This window comes from Tachypleus tridentatus, chromosome 3 (assembly GCF_004210375.1).
Source record: "Tachypleus tridentatus isolate NWPU-2018 chromosome 3, ASM421037v1, whole genome shotgun sequence".
Classification (NCBI taxonomy): Eukaryota; Metazoa; Arthropoda; class Merostomata; order Xiphosura; family Limulidae; genus Tachypleus; species Tachypleus tridentatus.
In genome coordinates, this window is record NC_134827.1 from 76,001,009 (window position 1) to 76,014,912 (window position 13,904).

General features: G+C 33.3%; 1 protein-coding gene across 5 annotated transcripts in view; it reads right to left on the reverse strand.

Moving 5' to 3' along the window:
• The window catches only part of LOC143247230 (putative receptor-type tyrosine-protein phosphatase mosPTP-1), a 97,756-nt gene that overhangs the window by 41,472 nt on the left and 42,380 nt on the right, over positions 1 to 13,904 (reverse strand). For 4 of the 5 annotated variants that reach the window (XM_076494941.1, XM_076494940.1, XM_076494939.1 and 1 more), the window contains 7 exons: positions 12,639 to 12,820; positions 6,379 to 6,563; positions 5,870 to 5,984; positions 5,106 to 5,303; positions 3,721 to 3,816; positions 2,422 to 2,606; positions 1,225 to 1,366 (listed from right to left, as the gene is read on the reverse strand). In XM_076494941.1, coding sequence (XP_076351056.1) covers positions 1,225 to 1,366; positions 2,422 to 2,606; positions 3,721 to 3,816; positions 5,106 to 5,303; positions 5,870 to 5,984; positions 6,379 to 6,563; positions 12,639 to 12,820 — 1,103 coding nt within the window. The remainder of the gene's footprint in view (positions 1 to 1,224; positions 1,367 to 2,421; positions 2,607 to 3,720; positions 3,817 to 5,105; positions 5,304 to 5,869; positions 5,985 to 6,378; positions 6,564 to 12,638; positions 12,821 to 13,904) is intronic. The other variant, XM_076494942.1, reaches the window with a different exon arrangement.

The window sequence follows — 13,904 nt, forward strand, 5'->3', positions numbered from 1 at the left end:
TAGAATACTCTCAATTGCATATGTATTCAACCCTAAATCATTCAGTTTGAAAGGTCACAAAATTAATGTAATGGTCTCTGTCTGTCAAAATGGTTTAACTTGACTTCAGAGTAAATACATCTTTTCAAGTCACAACTCGCATAGTGATACAACAAACTAATGGTACAATAAGAGTTTTCTAAAGAAGCCAGAGATGAAGTAGTAGAGAAATACAGATCAGAAGGTTACAAGAAAATTTCTTGAAAATTTCACCAACAAGAGTGAAGTGAAGTTCATTTTTAAGAAATGGAATGTGCTTCACACCACCCAGTCACCATTCTTACAAACTAAACAGCCAGGCAAGCAGGAAACTAGTTAGGTATATGCCACTGTGAAGCTAACAGTGACTTTGAAATATTTGGAAAGTTCCATGTCTAAAATTAGAGTCAATGTTCATACATTGACAATATCCCAGTCCTTACACAAAGCTGACCTTTATGGCATGGAGGAAGCCATTACTAGAGAATAATAATTTAATCTTGTATGGAGTTTGCCAAAAAAGCAAGTAAATAATACTGTTGCAGAAGTTTTTGTGGTTAGACAAAATAAAAATTGAATTTTTGGTCTAAAATCAAATTATTGCCTGTTGTACAAGGCTAACACAGTACATCACCCACTCAACACTATCCCAACTGTCAAACATCATGGTGACTGCATCACGTTATGGGAATGTTTCTCATCAAGGGAAGCTTGTTAGGACTAAGAGAAAGATGGACAGTGTAAAGCATAGACAAATCCTAGAAAGAAATTTACTTGAGTCAGCCAAGAATCTTAAACTGGTTAAAAAATTCACATTTCAGCAGAATATTGAGACCCGAAGCACAATGCCAAAGCCACACTGGAGTGGTTTTGAAAGAATACAATGAATATCCTGTAGTGGCCCAGTCAAAATCCTGACTGGAATCCAATAGACAGGTTACTGTGAGACTTGAAGGTTGCAGTCCATCAGAGATCCCAACAAACTTGTCAGAATTGAAACAATTTTCCCAGGTAGAAAGGGCAGAAATTACACGATCCCATTGAGCAAAGGTGGTAGTGACCTATCCAAGAAGATTCACAGCAGTAATTGTTGACAAACGTGTTTCCACCAAGTACTGACTTAGGGGCTCAATACTTATGCAATTAATAAATTTCAATTTGTATATTTTCTTAAACCATTTGAAATAAAACTGAAGACTAACTTACTCTGGCACTGACCAAGTAGAAGCACCTTTCGAGACTCAGAAAAGAGACCTTTATACAATTTGTTTGGTTGGATTATACTTCTTGTTGCTCCACAAACTTTTATCTCATACATGGTGTTAGCTGTTAGATTAGGTATGACTAACTGCAATAAGAAATATACAAGAATATATGAGTTGATTCATTGAACCCAACCTTTCAAACAACCTTTACAAAATCAGTTTAACTTCACAATTCACAGAAGAGAATGCTATATTAGGGGATGGCATGTAAACTTTAATATCAAAACTGACTTTATTTACAACTGAATATTTCTAGTCTATTATTCTCATATTACAAAATAGAAAATTAATATAAGTTAAGTAACATATTATAAGCTTAACTTAAAAACTGCTATTAGTGTAATAAAATATCATACATAAAATCAGATTGACAGAATATTCAAAACAAAAATACAACACAAGAAAGAAGTACCTCTGAATATTCAAACTTGTATACGATGTCAGTTTACCTTTTGTAAGCATACTTAAAAACAAAATTATTATTTATGTTTTAACATAAATATGTTTTGCTGTACAAATGACTAACTTCTTCACTATTTGTGTAGCTAATCTTTGAATGTTATAAAAGGTAAAAACAGATTCATACATCACTGTTGTAAGCTGCATTTTTAATGTTAAATATGAGTTAAATAGAACTATGGATTTTAATGATCACTTTAAAAGATTAAAAGACTTAATTAGATAGGCTTAAAGCATCTAGGAAACTACAGATGTGACGTGAAATGTTCTAGTACATTCAAAGAGAAATTATAAACACAAGTGAATCTGTTGATGTTTTAACCATCACTTTTAATTTGTAAGTTTTGTTCATTCGGTTGCTTAGAATTAAGCACAAAGCTATACAAATGGCTATCTGTGTTCTGCCCACCATGGGTATTGAAACCCGGTTTCCAGTAGTGTGAGTCCTCAGATATACAAGTTATGACAGTGAACAAGTTTGTTGAAATGTTAAAGAAGGAAATAAAATAAATTATTATTGTTATATGGACTGGACTTTGAATATTTTTACTAGATAATATAAAAGAACCTGCCAACCATAAAACTGCACTACTACACTATATGTACCTGTAGTGGTGATGTAAAACAGAAATACTTTATTTTTACATAATGTAATACGAATAAAAGAGAAACACCTTACCGTTTGATCAATCTTATTATGTGATACTTCCAAAGCAATTTCTTCAAACTCCCAGGAATGTTCAGAGCGGAAGTACACATAATAATAATCAATTTGGTTATAATACTTTTGGGGGCGTTCCCACTGCAGAAAGAGACTGTCCAAAGTAGGACAAGTTATGTTCGAAATATATGGAGCACTGGGACCTGAAACAATGTGGAAATATTACTTGCACAACACAGATTTGTATATGCTCTTCATAATGCTAAACAGCCTAATTTGAAACATTTCTAAAACCTCAATTCTGAACAAACAAGAAATAATAGCTTTATTTATTTTATTTGAACTACAATTTTGTTTTATTTGTTTGGAATTAAGCACAAAGCTATACAATGGGCTATCTGTGCTCTGCCCACCACGACTATCGAAACCTGGTTTGTAGCAGTGAGTCTGAAGACATACATACTGCTGTGCCACTGAGGGCTTGATAAAAATACTGGTTTATTGTCTTTAAAAAAAATGAATAATAAGAAACATGGGCTTACTTGTAGTAAACATAAATAACAAATCCAATAAAACATAATTACATTTCACACTATAAAGTTGACACTTAACATGTAACACATTACTAAAGAACAAGAATATTCAGTTTTCCAATTGTTAAGTATTTCAATCAAGTATACTTTTTTAATTAATTAAACTTAATGACATGGAATTTTGCTTAATTATACTAAGGACAAAAGAGTTATAGACTTAAATCTGTTTGGTAAGTAGCAGTAAGTATATGGATTTACAATGCTAACATCAAGGGTTCGATTCCCCTCAGTGGACTCAGCAGATAACCCGATACAGCTTTGCTATAAGAAAACACACACACACTGTTTGGTAACTATGTATTATTAGCTTAGATTAACAGAAAATTTTGTATAAGTTACGAGGAAAACACAGAACAAAGTTCCATATCAATTTTAAATTATTAACTTGAATTATGAAAGGTGAAATTATCAATGCGCTAACACCAACAACACAAGCCTACTTGTTCTCTGAAATTATACAAATAAATACATCACAACTCATCAGTACATTAGCAAACAAAAAGCGTCCTGTGGTACTTCTCATGTTGTATGTCTGTATATATGATTATGTAATGAACAAATAAAACTGATATTATTACTTTATTTTTAAAATATGCATATAAGTACGAATGATTACTTAATTAATGTACAAACAAAGCTTGTATTAAGGTATTTTTAAAATATGTAGATCTGTACACACGGTTAAGGATTGTATAAACTAAAATGGTTTCATAGCATTACTTACCTTGTACATCTGTACGAACCACCAGCTTCTGACTAGGCTGGCCTTCAAACTTCCACGTGAAAGGCTTCAACCAAATGATATATTCAGTGTAAGGTTCTGAAATATTGGAATTTTATAGTCGTATTTGTATCAAATGAAAATCAAAACTCTGTTACTCTCATATGAACTTAGATTACAAAAGACACAGCTAAATCTGACCTACGATTATTTCTCCTTGATTTAATTCGAGTTTGCTCGTATAAAACACGTTCTGTACGCGATTTTGACAGCAGGAAAAATACACAAAAGGTAATTATTACTTCTTCAGACATAGGCGGGATTAAAGGAAGGAGGGGAAAAGGAGGAACAGTTGACCACACCCACTTTTTTCTGTAGGATACAGTATACATATGATACTAACAATAATAAAGTAACACTTTAATATATGGAGTTCGCTAATATGACCAGACGATTCTGGGCAAAGGTCTTCACATGTCATCATACAAGTGTCATCTTCTTATTTTCAGACAAATACTTTTCGCCCTACGTAAACAACACTCGTGCACACAGTTATTCCCTTGCAGTTCCTCCAATTGCGGGGTCCCGGATATTAAAAGAAGTAACAAGAGCCTGACAAACTTTAGAATTGTCTGAAAGGAGAATAAATTTACGGAGACCCATCATGTTTTATATGGGAGGGGAGACATTTTTTTAATAATTAAGTCACTGAGTGCATTGTTTTATCAAATTAGATCCATGTTATTTGATTATTGCTTGAAGGTGTATTGTATATAACGTGCAAAACTACTATAATTCTATATTCTTACGATGTCTCTTCAATGGAGACGATGTTTTGTCTCCGATGGTACGACTTTAAGTCTTCGAATTTACAATACTAAAGTTTGGAGTTCGATTCCCCTTGATGTACACTGCGGATAGCCCAATGTGGCTTTGTTATAAAAAATACACACGCTAACGTGTATTTAACAGGCCTAAGAAAAAAAAGTAAAAATATAATAGCCCTAATTGTAATGTATTATTACAAATATAGTTAATTAACATCGGGGCCATCAGCAAAAGGCCTGATTGTTAAGGTGCTTGACTCGTAATATTCGAATTCCCATAATTAAATATGCTCACTCTTTCAGCTACAAGGGGACATTATTATGTGTTGGACAATCCTACTATTCTAGTTACCTTCCATCTAGTCTATCACTGCTAAATTAGGAACAGATAGAGCAGATATTCCTCAAATAGCTTCACATGAAATTCAAACCAAACAAGAAAAAATCCCCACATAACAAAATAAGCACACACCAACTTATTTTCATGATTCCACTTTTGATAACACTAACAAACACGTAAGCTACTTATTTATGTTGTCATTGTTTGTCTGTAGAACTTACGCAAATCTGTTAATAGATATTCCTTAACTGGTAACGAATTCACAACCTTCTTTACTTCTGTCAAGTTTCTAGCAGGCTGCAAGTAATAAACATGGTAACCCAATATTATGCCATTCGGATGTTTTGGTTCTTTCCAGTGAAGCCGAACTGTGTTGTTGGAAATCCACAGTAAGGAAAAATTGCGAGGTGGGCTTGGAACTACGAAGAAGAAAAAGTAAATAATTACAACAACATCCAAATTTGGTTAATAATCAATACAGAAAGCATTATCGTATGACAGAGAAAACGTAATATAAGGAGTAGACAAATGCCAAATGTTCGGTGGGAGTTCTAATTACTTTGTAGTTAAAATAAATACTGTATTGTTTGTCTTTGCGTCTTAAATTTACGAAAGTATTTTGTGTATATGGTAAGTTCAACCCTTTCTGTTAACAATTATGATCACTTTTAAACCTTTCTCCTCAACAAACTGAATGAGTAAACACACACACTAACTAGAGCTCTGAAACGAAAAACCAATTTATTACATCACTTCTTTCAGATTCTTATCAGCATATTTAAATAATGTGATTTCTAACAATAATGTTATGTATATTAAACTCAGATATCCTGTTATCAGGGATGGGTGTAAAAGGACAGTCTGGAAGAACCAATAGGTCTTTGTTGTCCTTAAGTATTATATTGATCATCTGTAAAAATGTCATATAAGGCGAAAGTTACGAAACGTAGTTAGTATTAGTTTGTTTAAGATGCATATAGCTTACCTCCTTCATCAGTCATTACAGCGACTGTAACAAACGGGCCACGACCCTCTGGATTGAAGACTTGAACTGAAATTAGGTACTGTGTAAAAGTATCCAAGTTTCGTATGGTGTATTGCTGTAAATTAATTGATATACAATAATATAAACTTTTAGCATCGAATACACTTCACACAGAGCTACAATTTCATTAAATACTTCCACACACGTGAAGACTTATTTTCTTGTTAGGGTGAATCTCCAATACGTTCTTTATTTAAAGAAATATTTAATAGGTCAAAAAGAACGATATATAAACTCGTTGTTTAAAAAAAAAATCACTAAATTAAATATATTGACCTTTATTTAAAATTTTCTATGACTAATTAACAATTTTCAAGGAATTATACAAAAGACAAAAAGAGATTTCATCACCATTAGTTATACATTTAGCAGTCTAGCGCTAAACGCACTAATAATTTTTAAATCTGTTGTTAATAAGTGAAAAACAAATGAAAAAAATTGGTCGAGACCCTAGCGTGAGGATCACGTAATATGATCTCCCTCTGTAATCTCTCATTATCACGTGGTTTGTAGAGGATTCGATAACCAAGAAATTCTCCATGGATTGTGTCTTTTGGTGGAGGAGTCCATTGAAGATGAATGGAAGTACTGCTTTTGTTCTGTGCTGACGTTATAACAGGTTTACCTTCTGGTTCTGAAATCCAATATTTCATGTATGTATATAATACTAAGTTTTAGGGTATATGATTATAAAAAAGGATAAACATTTCTGCATTATAAAAAGTATCTTTGAATTTTAAAATATCACGATTTAAAAGATACCATTAAGTATTTATTAGAAAAAAATTAACCAACTATTTATTATGTTAATTCTACATATGTATAGTTTTATTAATAAAACATATTTATAAATTAAATTTACTATAACCCATCAGGGTAGTTTAAAACCATGATCGCAAGGTTAAGAAAAACATTGTTTATTAGAGGCATTACGGGATAGGTTTTCATATTATCTGTCACAATTCTGAACGTTTTGGTGAGTTAGTGTCCGTTACGTATGTGAGAATGGAGTATTGGAGGTGGGGTGATTCAAGACTTTCCTAATGCAGAGATGCCAACCAGTACGATTTGAGCGCAATTATTACGATTTTGGTGTATACATTACGACTATATGCTCATACAGACAAATTATTATACATTATATAGGCCTATACAATAAAGTAATAAATTGTTCCCCAGGGCTTGAAAGGGGCGAAAAGAAAATTTCTAGTGAGGTACAAATAAATTTTGATAATAAATAAAAGACATAGTCCAAATGGCTACTTGCGATAATCATGTTTGTGCTTGAAATAATAAAAAATATTTGTACCTCCGACGTCTACCAATAGTTTGAGTGCGGTGCTTTTCGTTCAGGCATGGCCAGGTGGGTTAAGGCGTGCGACTCGTAATCTAAGGGTCGCGGGTTCGCATCCCCGTCGCACCAAACATGCTCGCCCTTTCAGCCGTGGGGGCGTTATAATATAACAGTCAATCCCACTATTCGTTGGTAAAAGAGTAGCCCAAGAGTTGGCGGTGGGTGGTGATGACTAGCTGCCTTCCCTCTAGTCTTACTATGCTAAATTAGGAATGGCTAGTCCAGATAGCCCTCGAGTAGCTTAGCGCGAAATTCAAAAACAAAACAAACAAGCGGTGCTTCTCCATACTGGGTACGTGGGGGTATCCATAGTTACGTCATCAGTGCTTGTCAGCCAATCAGCGCTCGCGTAGATGGGTATTTCTCGTTTTCTAAGCGGCATAAAAACACCAATGCGATCGTTCACAAATTGGAAAAAAAGAGGCCTCGTTCACCAGATTGTCTTGTTTCTGGCAACACTAAAAGGACTAAAACTGTGAATCACAAAACAGTATAATGCAAATTATCTGGTTATTACATCAAAAGTCAGTGACAGTCATGCGTTTTGTACAGTTTGTCACATCGATTTTTCTGTGGCGCATGGCGGGATAAACGATTGTTCCAGACATACAAATTCGGCATCTCACCAACAAAAGGCTAAGGCGAAGACAAAAATGATGTAAATAACGACATTTATGAGTAAGAATTCAGAATATGAAACCATAAATGCAGAAGTGATGTTCACACAATTCGTCATTGCTCTTAATTTACCCCTAGCTGTAGCCAATCATGCAGGACATCTATTTAGAAAAATGTTCCCAGACTCTGATATAGCGAAAAAATATGGCTGTGCTAAAACCAAAACTACAGCTATTGTACAAATGTTGGGTTGAGAAGATGACAAAATGATTTCAAGCATACTTACTAACAGTGTTTACAGTTTAGCCACAGATGGATCCACAGACATGGATGACTCAGAACTGTATTCAGTGGTTGCACGATATCTTGACCTTTTGCTTGGAAAAATTGTTTGTTCTCTTTTGACTATGGTGGAATGGAAAGAAGCTTCAATGGGAGAGAATATTTTCAAGCTTTTGGACCACAAACTGACAAAGAGAAAAATTCCATGGGAAAACTGTCTTAGTTTTTCTTCAGACAATGCCTCAGTTATGTCTGGTATAGGTAAAGATGTGATGGGACACATCTCAAGACAACAGCCTAGCATTTACTTCATGGGCTGTGCCTGTCTCCTCATAAATATTGCTGTCCAGAAAGCTTCCAGAGAACTGCCCTGCCCAGTTTCTGATATATTGATAGATATCTACTATTTTCTGGACAAAAGTGCTAATAGAAAACAACATTTCAAAGAGTTTCAAGGATTGTATGACAAAGAAACAAGAAAAAGTCTACAACATGTTAACACAAATGGCTATCACTTGGGGTGTGCCTCAACAGAATATTGGACATGTGGAAGCCATTGAAGGAGTATTTTCACTGTGAAAAGAAAAAAGTAGATTCAAAAGGATCTAAACGTGCAGCTCAGTCAGGCAGCAAGACTTTAACAGTCAGGATATTCTCTCAGCCACACAGGGACACAAGACAACAGCCTCCAAAAGCAGACAAAGAAACATTTAATATAACTCAATATATGTTTAGGCAGTCTGACCTTGAACTAAAGAAGAAACAATCAATGAAAAAAAAAAGAGAAGAAAACGAAAGCTAGCAAAGAAGTAACCAAGAAAAGTTATGCACAGAGCAAGTTAGATAAGTGAACTGTTCTCTTGGACAACAAAATGAACTTGTTATTTTGTCTTTTTCTTCAGTCTGCAATTCCTCTATTTGAGCAAGCCAACTTGATATTGCAAAGAGAAGAACCTTGCATACACATTGTGCATAGAACTCTGATTACACAAGTTAAAAATATACTTGTCAGACACATTAATCTAGAATATCTTGAAGGCAATATTACTGAACTTGACTACAACAATGAATCCTTACACAAATCTGATGAGGCAGTTTCTACTGGAAATGCTGCCAAGGAATACATTGTTAAATATATAAAGGACCTGGACCTGATCAGCTTATACACCAGTGTCAAGAAACACTTTATTGCAGCTACAAATTACATGATGAAACATTTCCCTCTAAATGATGAACTTCTGATTCACGCAGAGGTTGCTGATCCAAAACTGAAAGTCAGCAAAGATTTCTCTTATCTACGCTTCTTCACAGACAGGTATCCTGTCCTTGTCAATACACATGAGCACGACACTATTGACAAGTTGGAAGGGCAATATTTGAACTATGAAATTGATACTTTCTCAGAAACTGTCCTTCAGTTGAATGTTGACAAGTTTTGGGTTCAGCTGTCTACAGTTAAGGATGGAAATGGCAACCAGAAGTATGACATTCTGTGTAGGGTTATGCTTGGAATTCTTACAATCTTCCATTCTAATACTGACAGTGAAAGGATATTTAGTTTAGTGACTAAAACGAAAAGCAAGTTCAGACCAAACTTGAGCACCTCAGTTTTGAGCAGTATTATAACACACAAGACACATGCAGTCAAATGGACAATGTTCTTATGACTCCCAACCATCCAGAGACATTCTCATGAAAGCAAAGGCTGCAAAACTATTACAATAAGTGTCATAAACATGATATAAACTAGTCCTTACACAAAGGCTTTTTCTGCTTACTGTTTATGCATGTTCAATATTGTTTTACCAATATATTTGTTACTCTGAACTAAATAAAAGACATAATTTCAAAATAATTTTTTAAAATTTATTTATTAAATACACAAAACACAGTCATAAATGAGCAATCTATAGCAGTAATAAATAATAACAGTTATAATAATAATATAATAATAAACAGCTTAGAGACATTGGTCAGGCCTAGTTGCCGCAAATGATAAAGGGCTCTCTGTCTACAATCATTACGCTCAGTCATTTGAAATAGCTGGCATCTCTGCTAGTGGTTTAATCATTTAATCAAGCTTGCTTCGGTGGCTTTAAGCGATATTCTGATTGCAGTGTTAAATGTAAGAGTAAAACACAAGTATTTATTGATTAAAAATAATCTATTTAATCTACTTTTCATTTAACTATCAGTAGTGTATCTAGTAACGGTAGGTACAGGTTCTGTTCTGAGAATTAAACCTAAGGTTAAAGCTTAGCCCACAAATGCAAAATTAAAACTGAATTGAAGTTACAAAGTAATAAAATTTGTGTTGTTTGTCTCTATCCTTTTATGATTTTCTAAATATTTCAAACAAATACATAGCAATTCTAAAAAATAAAGCATAATAATTATGATACATTCCAAGATTTACAGTAGACGTTACAGCACGGCGCTTTGAAACCGGTTGCGCAACTAACAAGGCCTAAAATTTAAAAAAAAAATTACAATACGGTTATATTGTGGTTATGTCTGAGAGATAATACACTGACATTTATAATCAATTATTTCGTCTATTGCTGGTGGGGAAAATACAATTTACAGTAACATAAGAATTTATAGACCCGTTGTTTTTGTGGACTTGCCTTACAATAAGCTGTTGTGTACAAAATAATGAACTTGCATTCATAGAATCCTAGTGGTTGTTTTAAAAGAAATTTACGATGTTTGACATAATTTTGAATAGAATTAGTATCTACCATTCGAATAATTTTTCATAAGCAAAGTAGGTAACTGAAATAAGATCCAAAAATAATTTTTGGATGTGTTGAGGATAATATATATTCGTTTTAGACGCATAATCTTGATTTTCCAAGCAAATAAATTTTTTCAAAAATTTTTTAAAAGACAAAGTGAAGTGTGTATACATTAAATTGGAGAGAAAATAAATGTGCACCTTTGATAAACATAAAATTAATTACAAAATAATTCCAATTTAAGTTTTTTTGTTCTGGTGTTTCTTGATAGGAATTTGGATATGTTTAGTAAAAATCTTGTGGAACTCAATAACTAGGTAACTTTTTAAAGAAAAAAACGTTTATGAGCGTTTGCACAATCATACCCTCGTGAAATGGGGCGCTTTACCGTACGAAACTGATAAAAAACATCAAAGGAGCTGATGGCTTTGATCAAACTTCCAGAAGATATTCGCTTCTTAAGAGAGCGACGCTTCATCTAATGTCTGAATTCAATCTACATTAACAGTTTCTAAATCAAAGTTTCAAATGCACTTCATGAGCCAGCGCCTTTAAGAGAACGTGAACGATTTTCTTTTTTTATTTCTTCCTAATGGTACGTTTTGCCTATGAGTGAGTAAATATACAATGACTAAAGATACTAAGCGTAATTGACCGATTTGTTTAACAAACTGCCTTATTTGACTTGATCTGTCTCTGATGACTTTGAAAATAAACTAACTTGTAAATTATCACATTTAATGCATTTTAAAATCCCTGGCGGGAAATAATAAAATATTTCCTTCTGAAAATGATTATCTTTGTGTTAAATTGAATTTATTCCTCTTAAATTATACTTATCGACTTAATCATTAAATAAAGCAACATCTGTTTCAATATTTTGCTGTTATTAGGCCATCAGATTGCAACGTTGTTTGTGAAAATCGACTTTTCTGTGCGCATGTCTACACTGATTTTTTATTAGCAATTGGAAAATAATTCCATTGATGACCACCTTGTGATCAGCGACCTGCAAGTTAAATCCACATCAAAGAATTTAATTTTAACACTTAAAGGATGTAGTTCAGCACAGATTTGAAACTGTAGTTATTTGTTAACGGTTTAAAGAAGATTATGATATCATTTTTCACCCAAAGTAAAATTAACTAATAAAATAATGGAGAAGAGGCCATCTTATACGAGTAGTGTAAATAACACGCATATCTCGTGTGTTTTCTTCCTTCCTTTTCATATATTCCATTAAGATGAACATCTGAAAAGATTGAATAGCCATCACTCCTGTTCCATTTAATACACGTAAGGGAGATCGTTGACGTAACGTGTGATAATTAACCTGCCTCTAACAGCAGGAATTTTGATCTCAAAGATCAATCACCCCAGTTGGCTCAGCGGGAATACTGGGGGCTTATAGCGCTCAGAATCAGAATTCGATACCTGTGATGTATTCAGATCAGATAATTCATTCTGCGACTTCTCATTTAACAAACAAACAAAGAATTGCCAAATTAAATCTTGAGAACCCAAGCAAGTTTCCCATGGTTTTTAAGAAAAAATTATGTAGCTTACATATTTTGTCTCTATGTGCCCTGAAGCAAAAATAATAACTGGTAGATATTTTCTCTTGGTGTAACTGTTTAGTAAAAGGACCTTGAAAGGTATTAATTATCTTCATTTGGTGTAACTGTGTAGTAAGAGGATTTTGAACAGTATTTCTTACCTTCCCTCAGTGTAACTGTGTAGTAAGAGGGTTTGCTATGCTTGCTTGCACCAATGGCGTTCACTGCTAAGATCCGAAAAGAATACACTGTAAAAGGTTGAAGATTGATAACCTGATGATAGGTCTTGTTGCTTAATGTCATGATGTCGTTGGCACTGTTCCACTTTCCGGACTCGCCTTTTCTTTACAGATTAAAAATAATTCTTAGTAACCCATTGTTCAGTATCTTTAATGTTGTGAATATCTATACCAAATCAGTCGTTAAACACTAAAGATAAAGAGAGAAAGAAACATAACTAAATTTATCATAACTCAGTCTAAGTTGTATTTTTGATTTACCATGTTTTCAACACCGAATCTGGTTTCGAATAAAAAATTACATTTCATTTAAAAATCCTTACTGTGTTGTACCTTTTTTCGTTTACTTTTCAATAGCATAAAAACCCCAAAACCTATTTCTTTAATTTCTAATTTAAGCATCTTAGCTTCTTTGGGTTGATTTTTAACACAACAGTTTTCTAACTTTGTATTTTCTTACGTACAGTAATTACCAGTTGTTGATTTAAACATCGAGAAACTGTGTGTACAAATCTATAAAATAAAAATAATCTAGATGCAAGTTACTAATTTTCTATCATTTTAAACAAATTTTAACACGAGGAAAGACTGCAGCCAAATGAAAGAATGAAAGAAATATTAAAAATGTAACCCTACATCATGTTGTCAAAAACCAAATAGTGTTGTAATGTTTTTGTTGTTAGCAATTTATGTGTTCGGTGAAAAACATTAAGTTTTAGAATCAAAGATAAACGACATATTTATAACACAAGGGGAAACAGATAAACATTTGAAATTCAATCTTCAGTATCTAAAGCAAAATAAATGAATTACATCATTGCTAAGTGAGTAACTAAAACACGTTAATATAGTAACAGTAATGGAATCAAAACTACAGCAAATATCTTTAAATGAGTAACAAACAAAATGGCGTACGTATTAAAAAATGTACAATGTAAACAAAGACTATGTTGTTCAGTGTTGGTGAGACCTGTTGGATGTGGAAGGTTTATCGAATCAGTTATTCCTGATCGGTGTTGACTTTACAAATGATATTGAAATAGGATAGGTTAATTTCATGTCCTTTTACTGTATAGTGGAAACACAAGGGTTACTCAACTTTGCGTTTTCACTGAAATTCCGATATATTCACTGGCTCTAACTAGTAGATGGTGTTTGGTTTGTCAATATACGAGACCTTACAGTTTT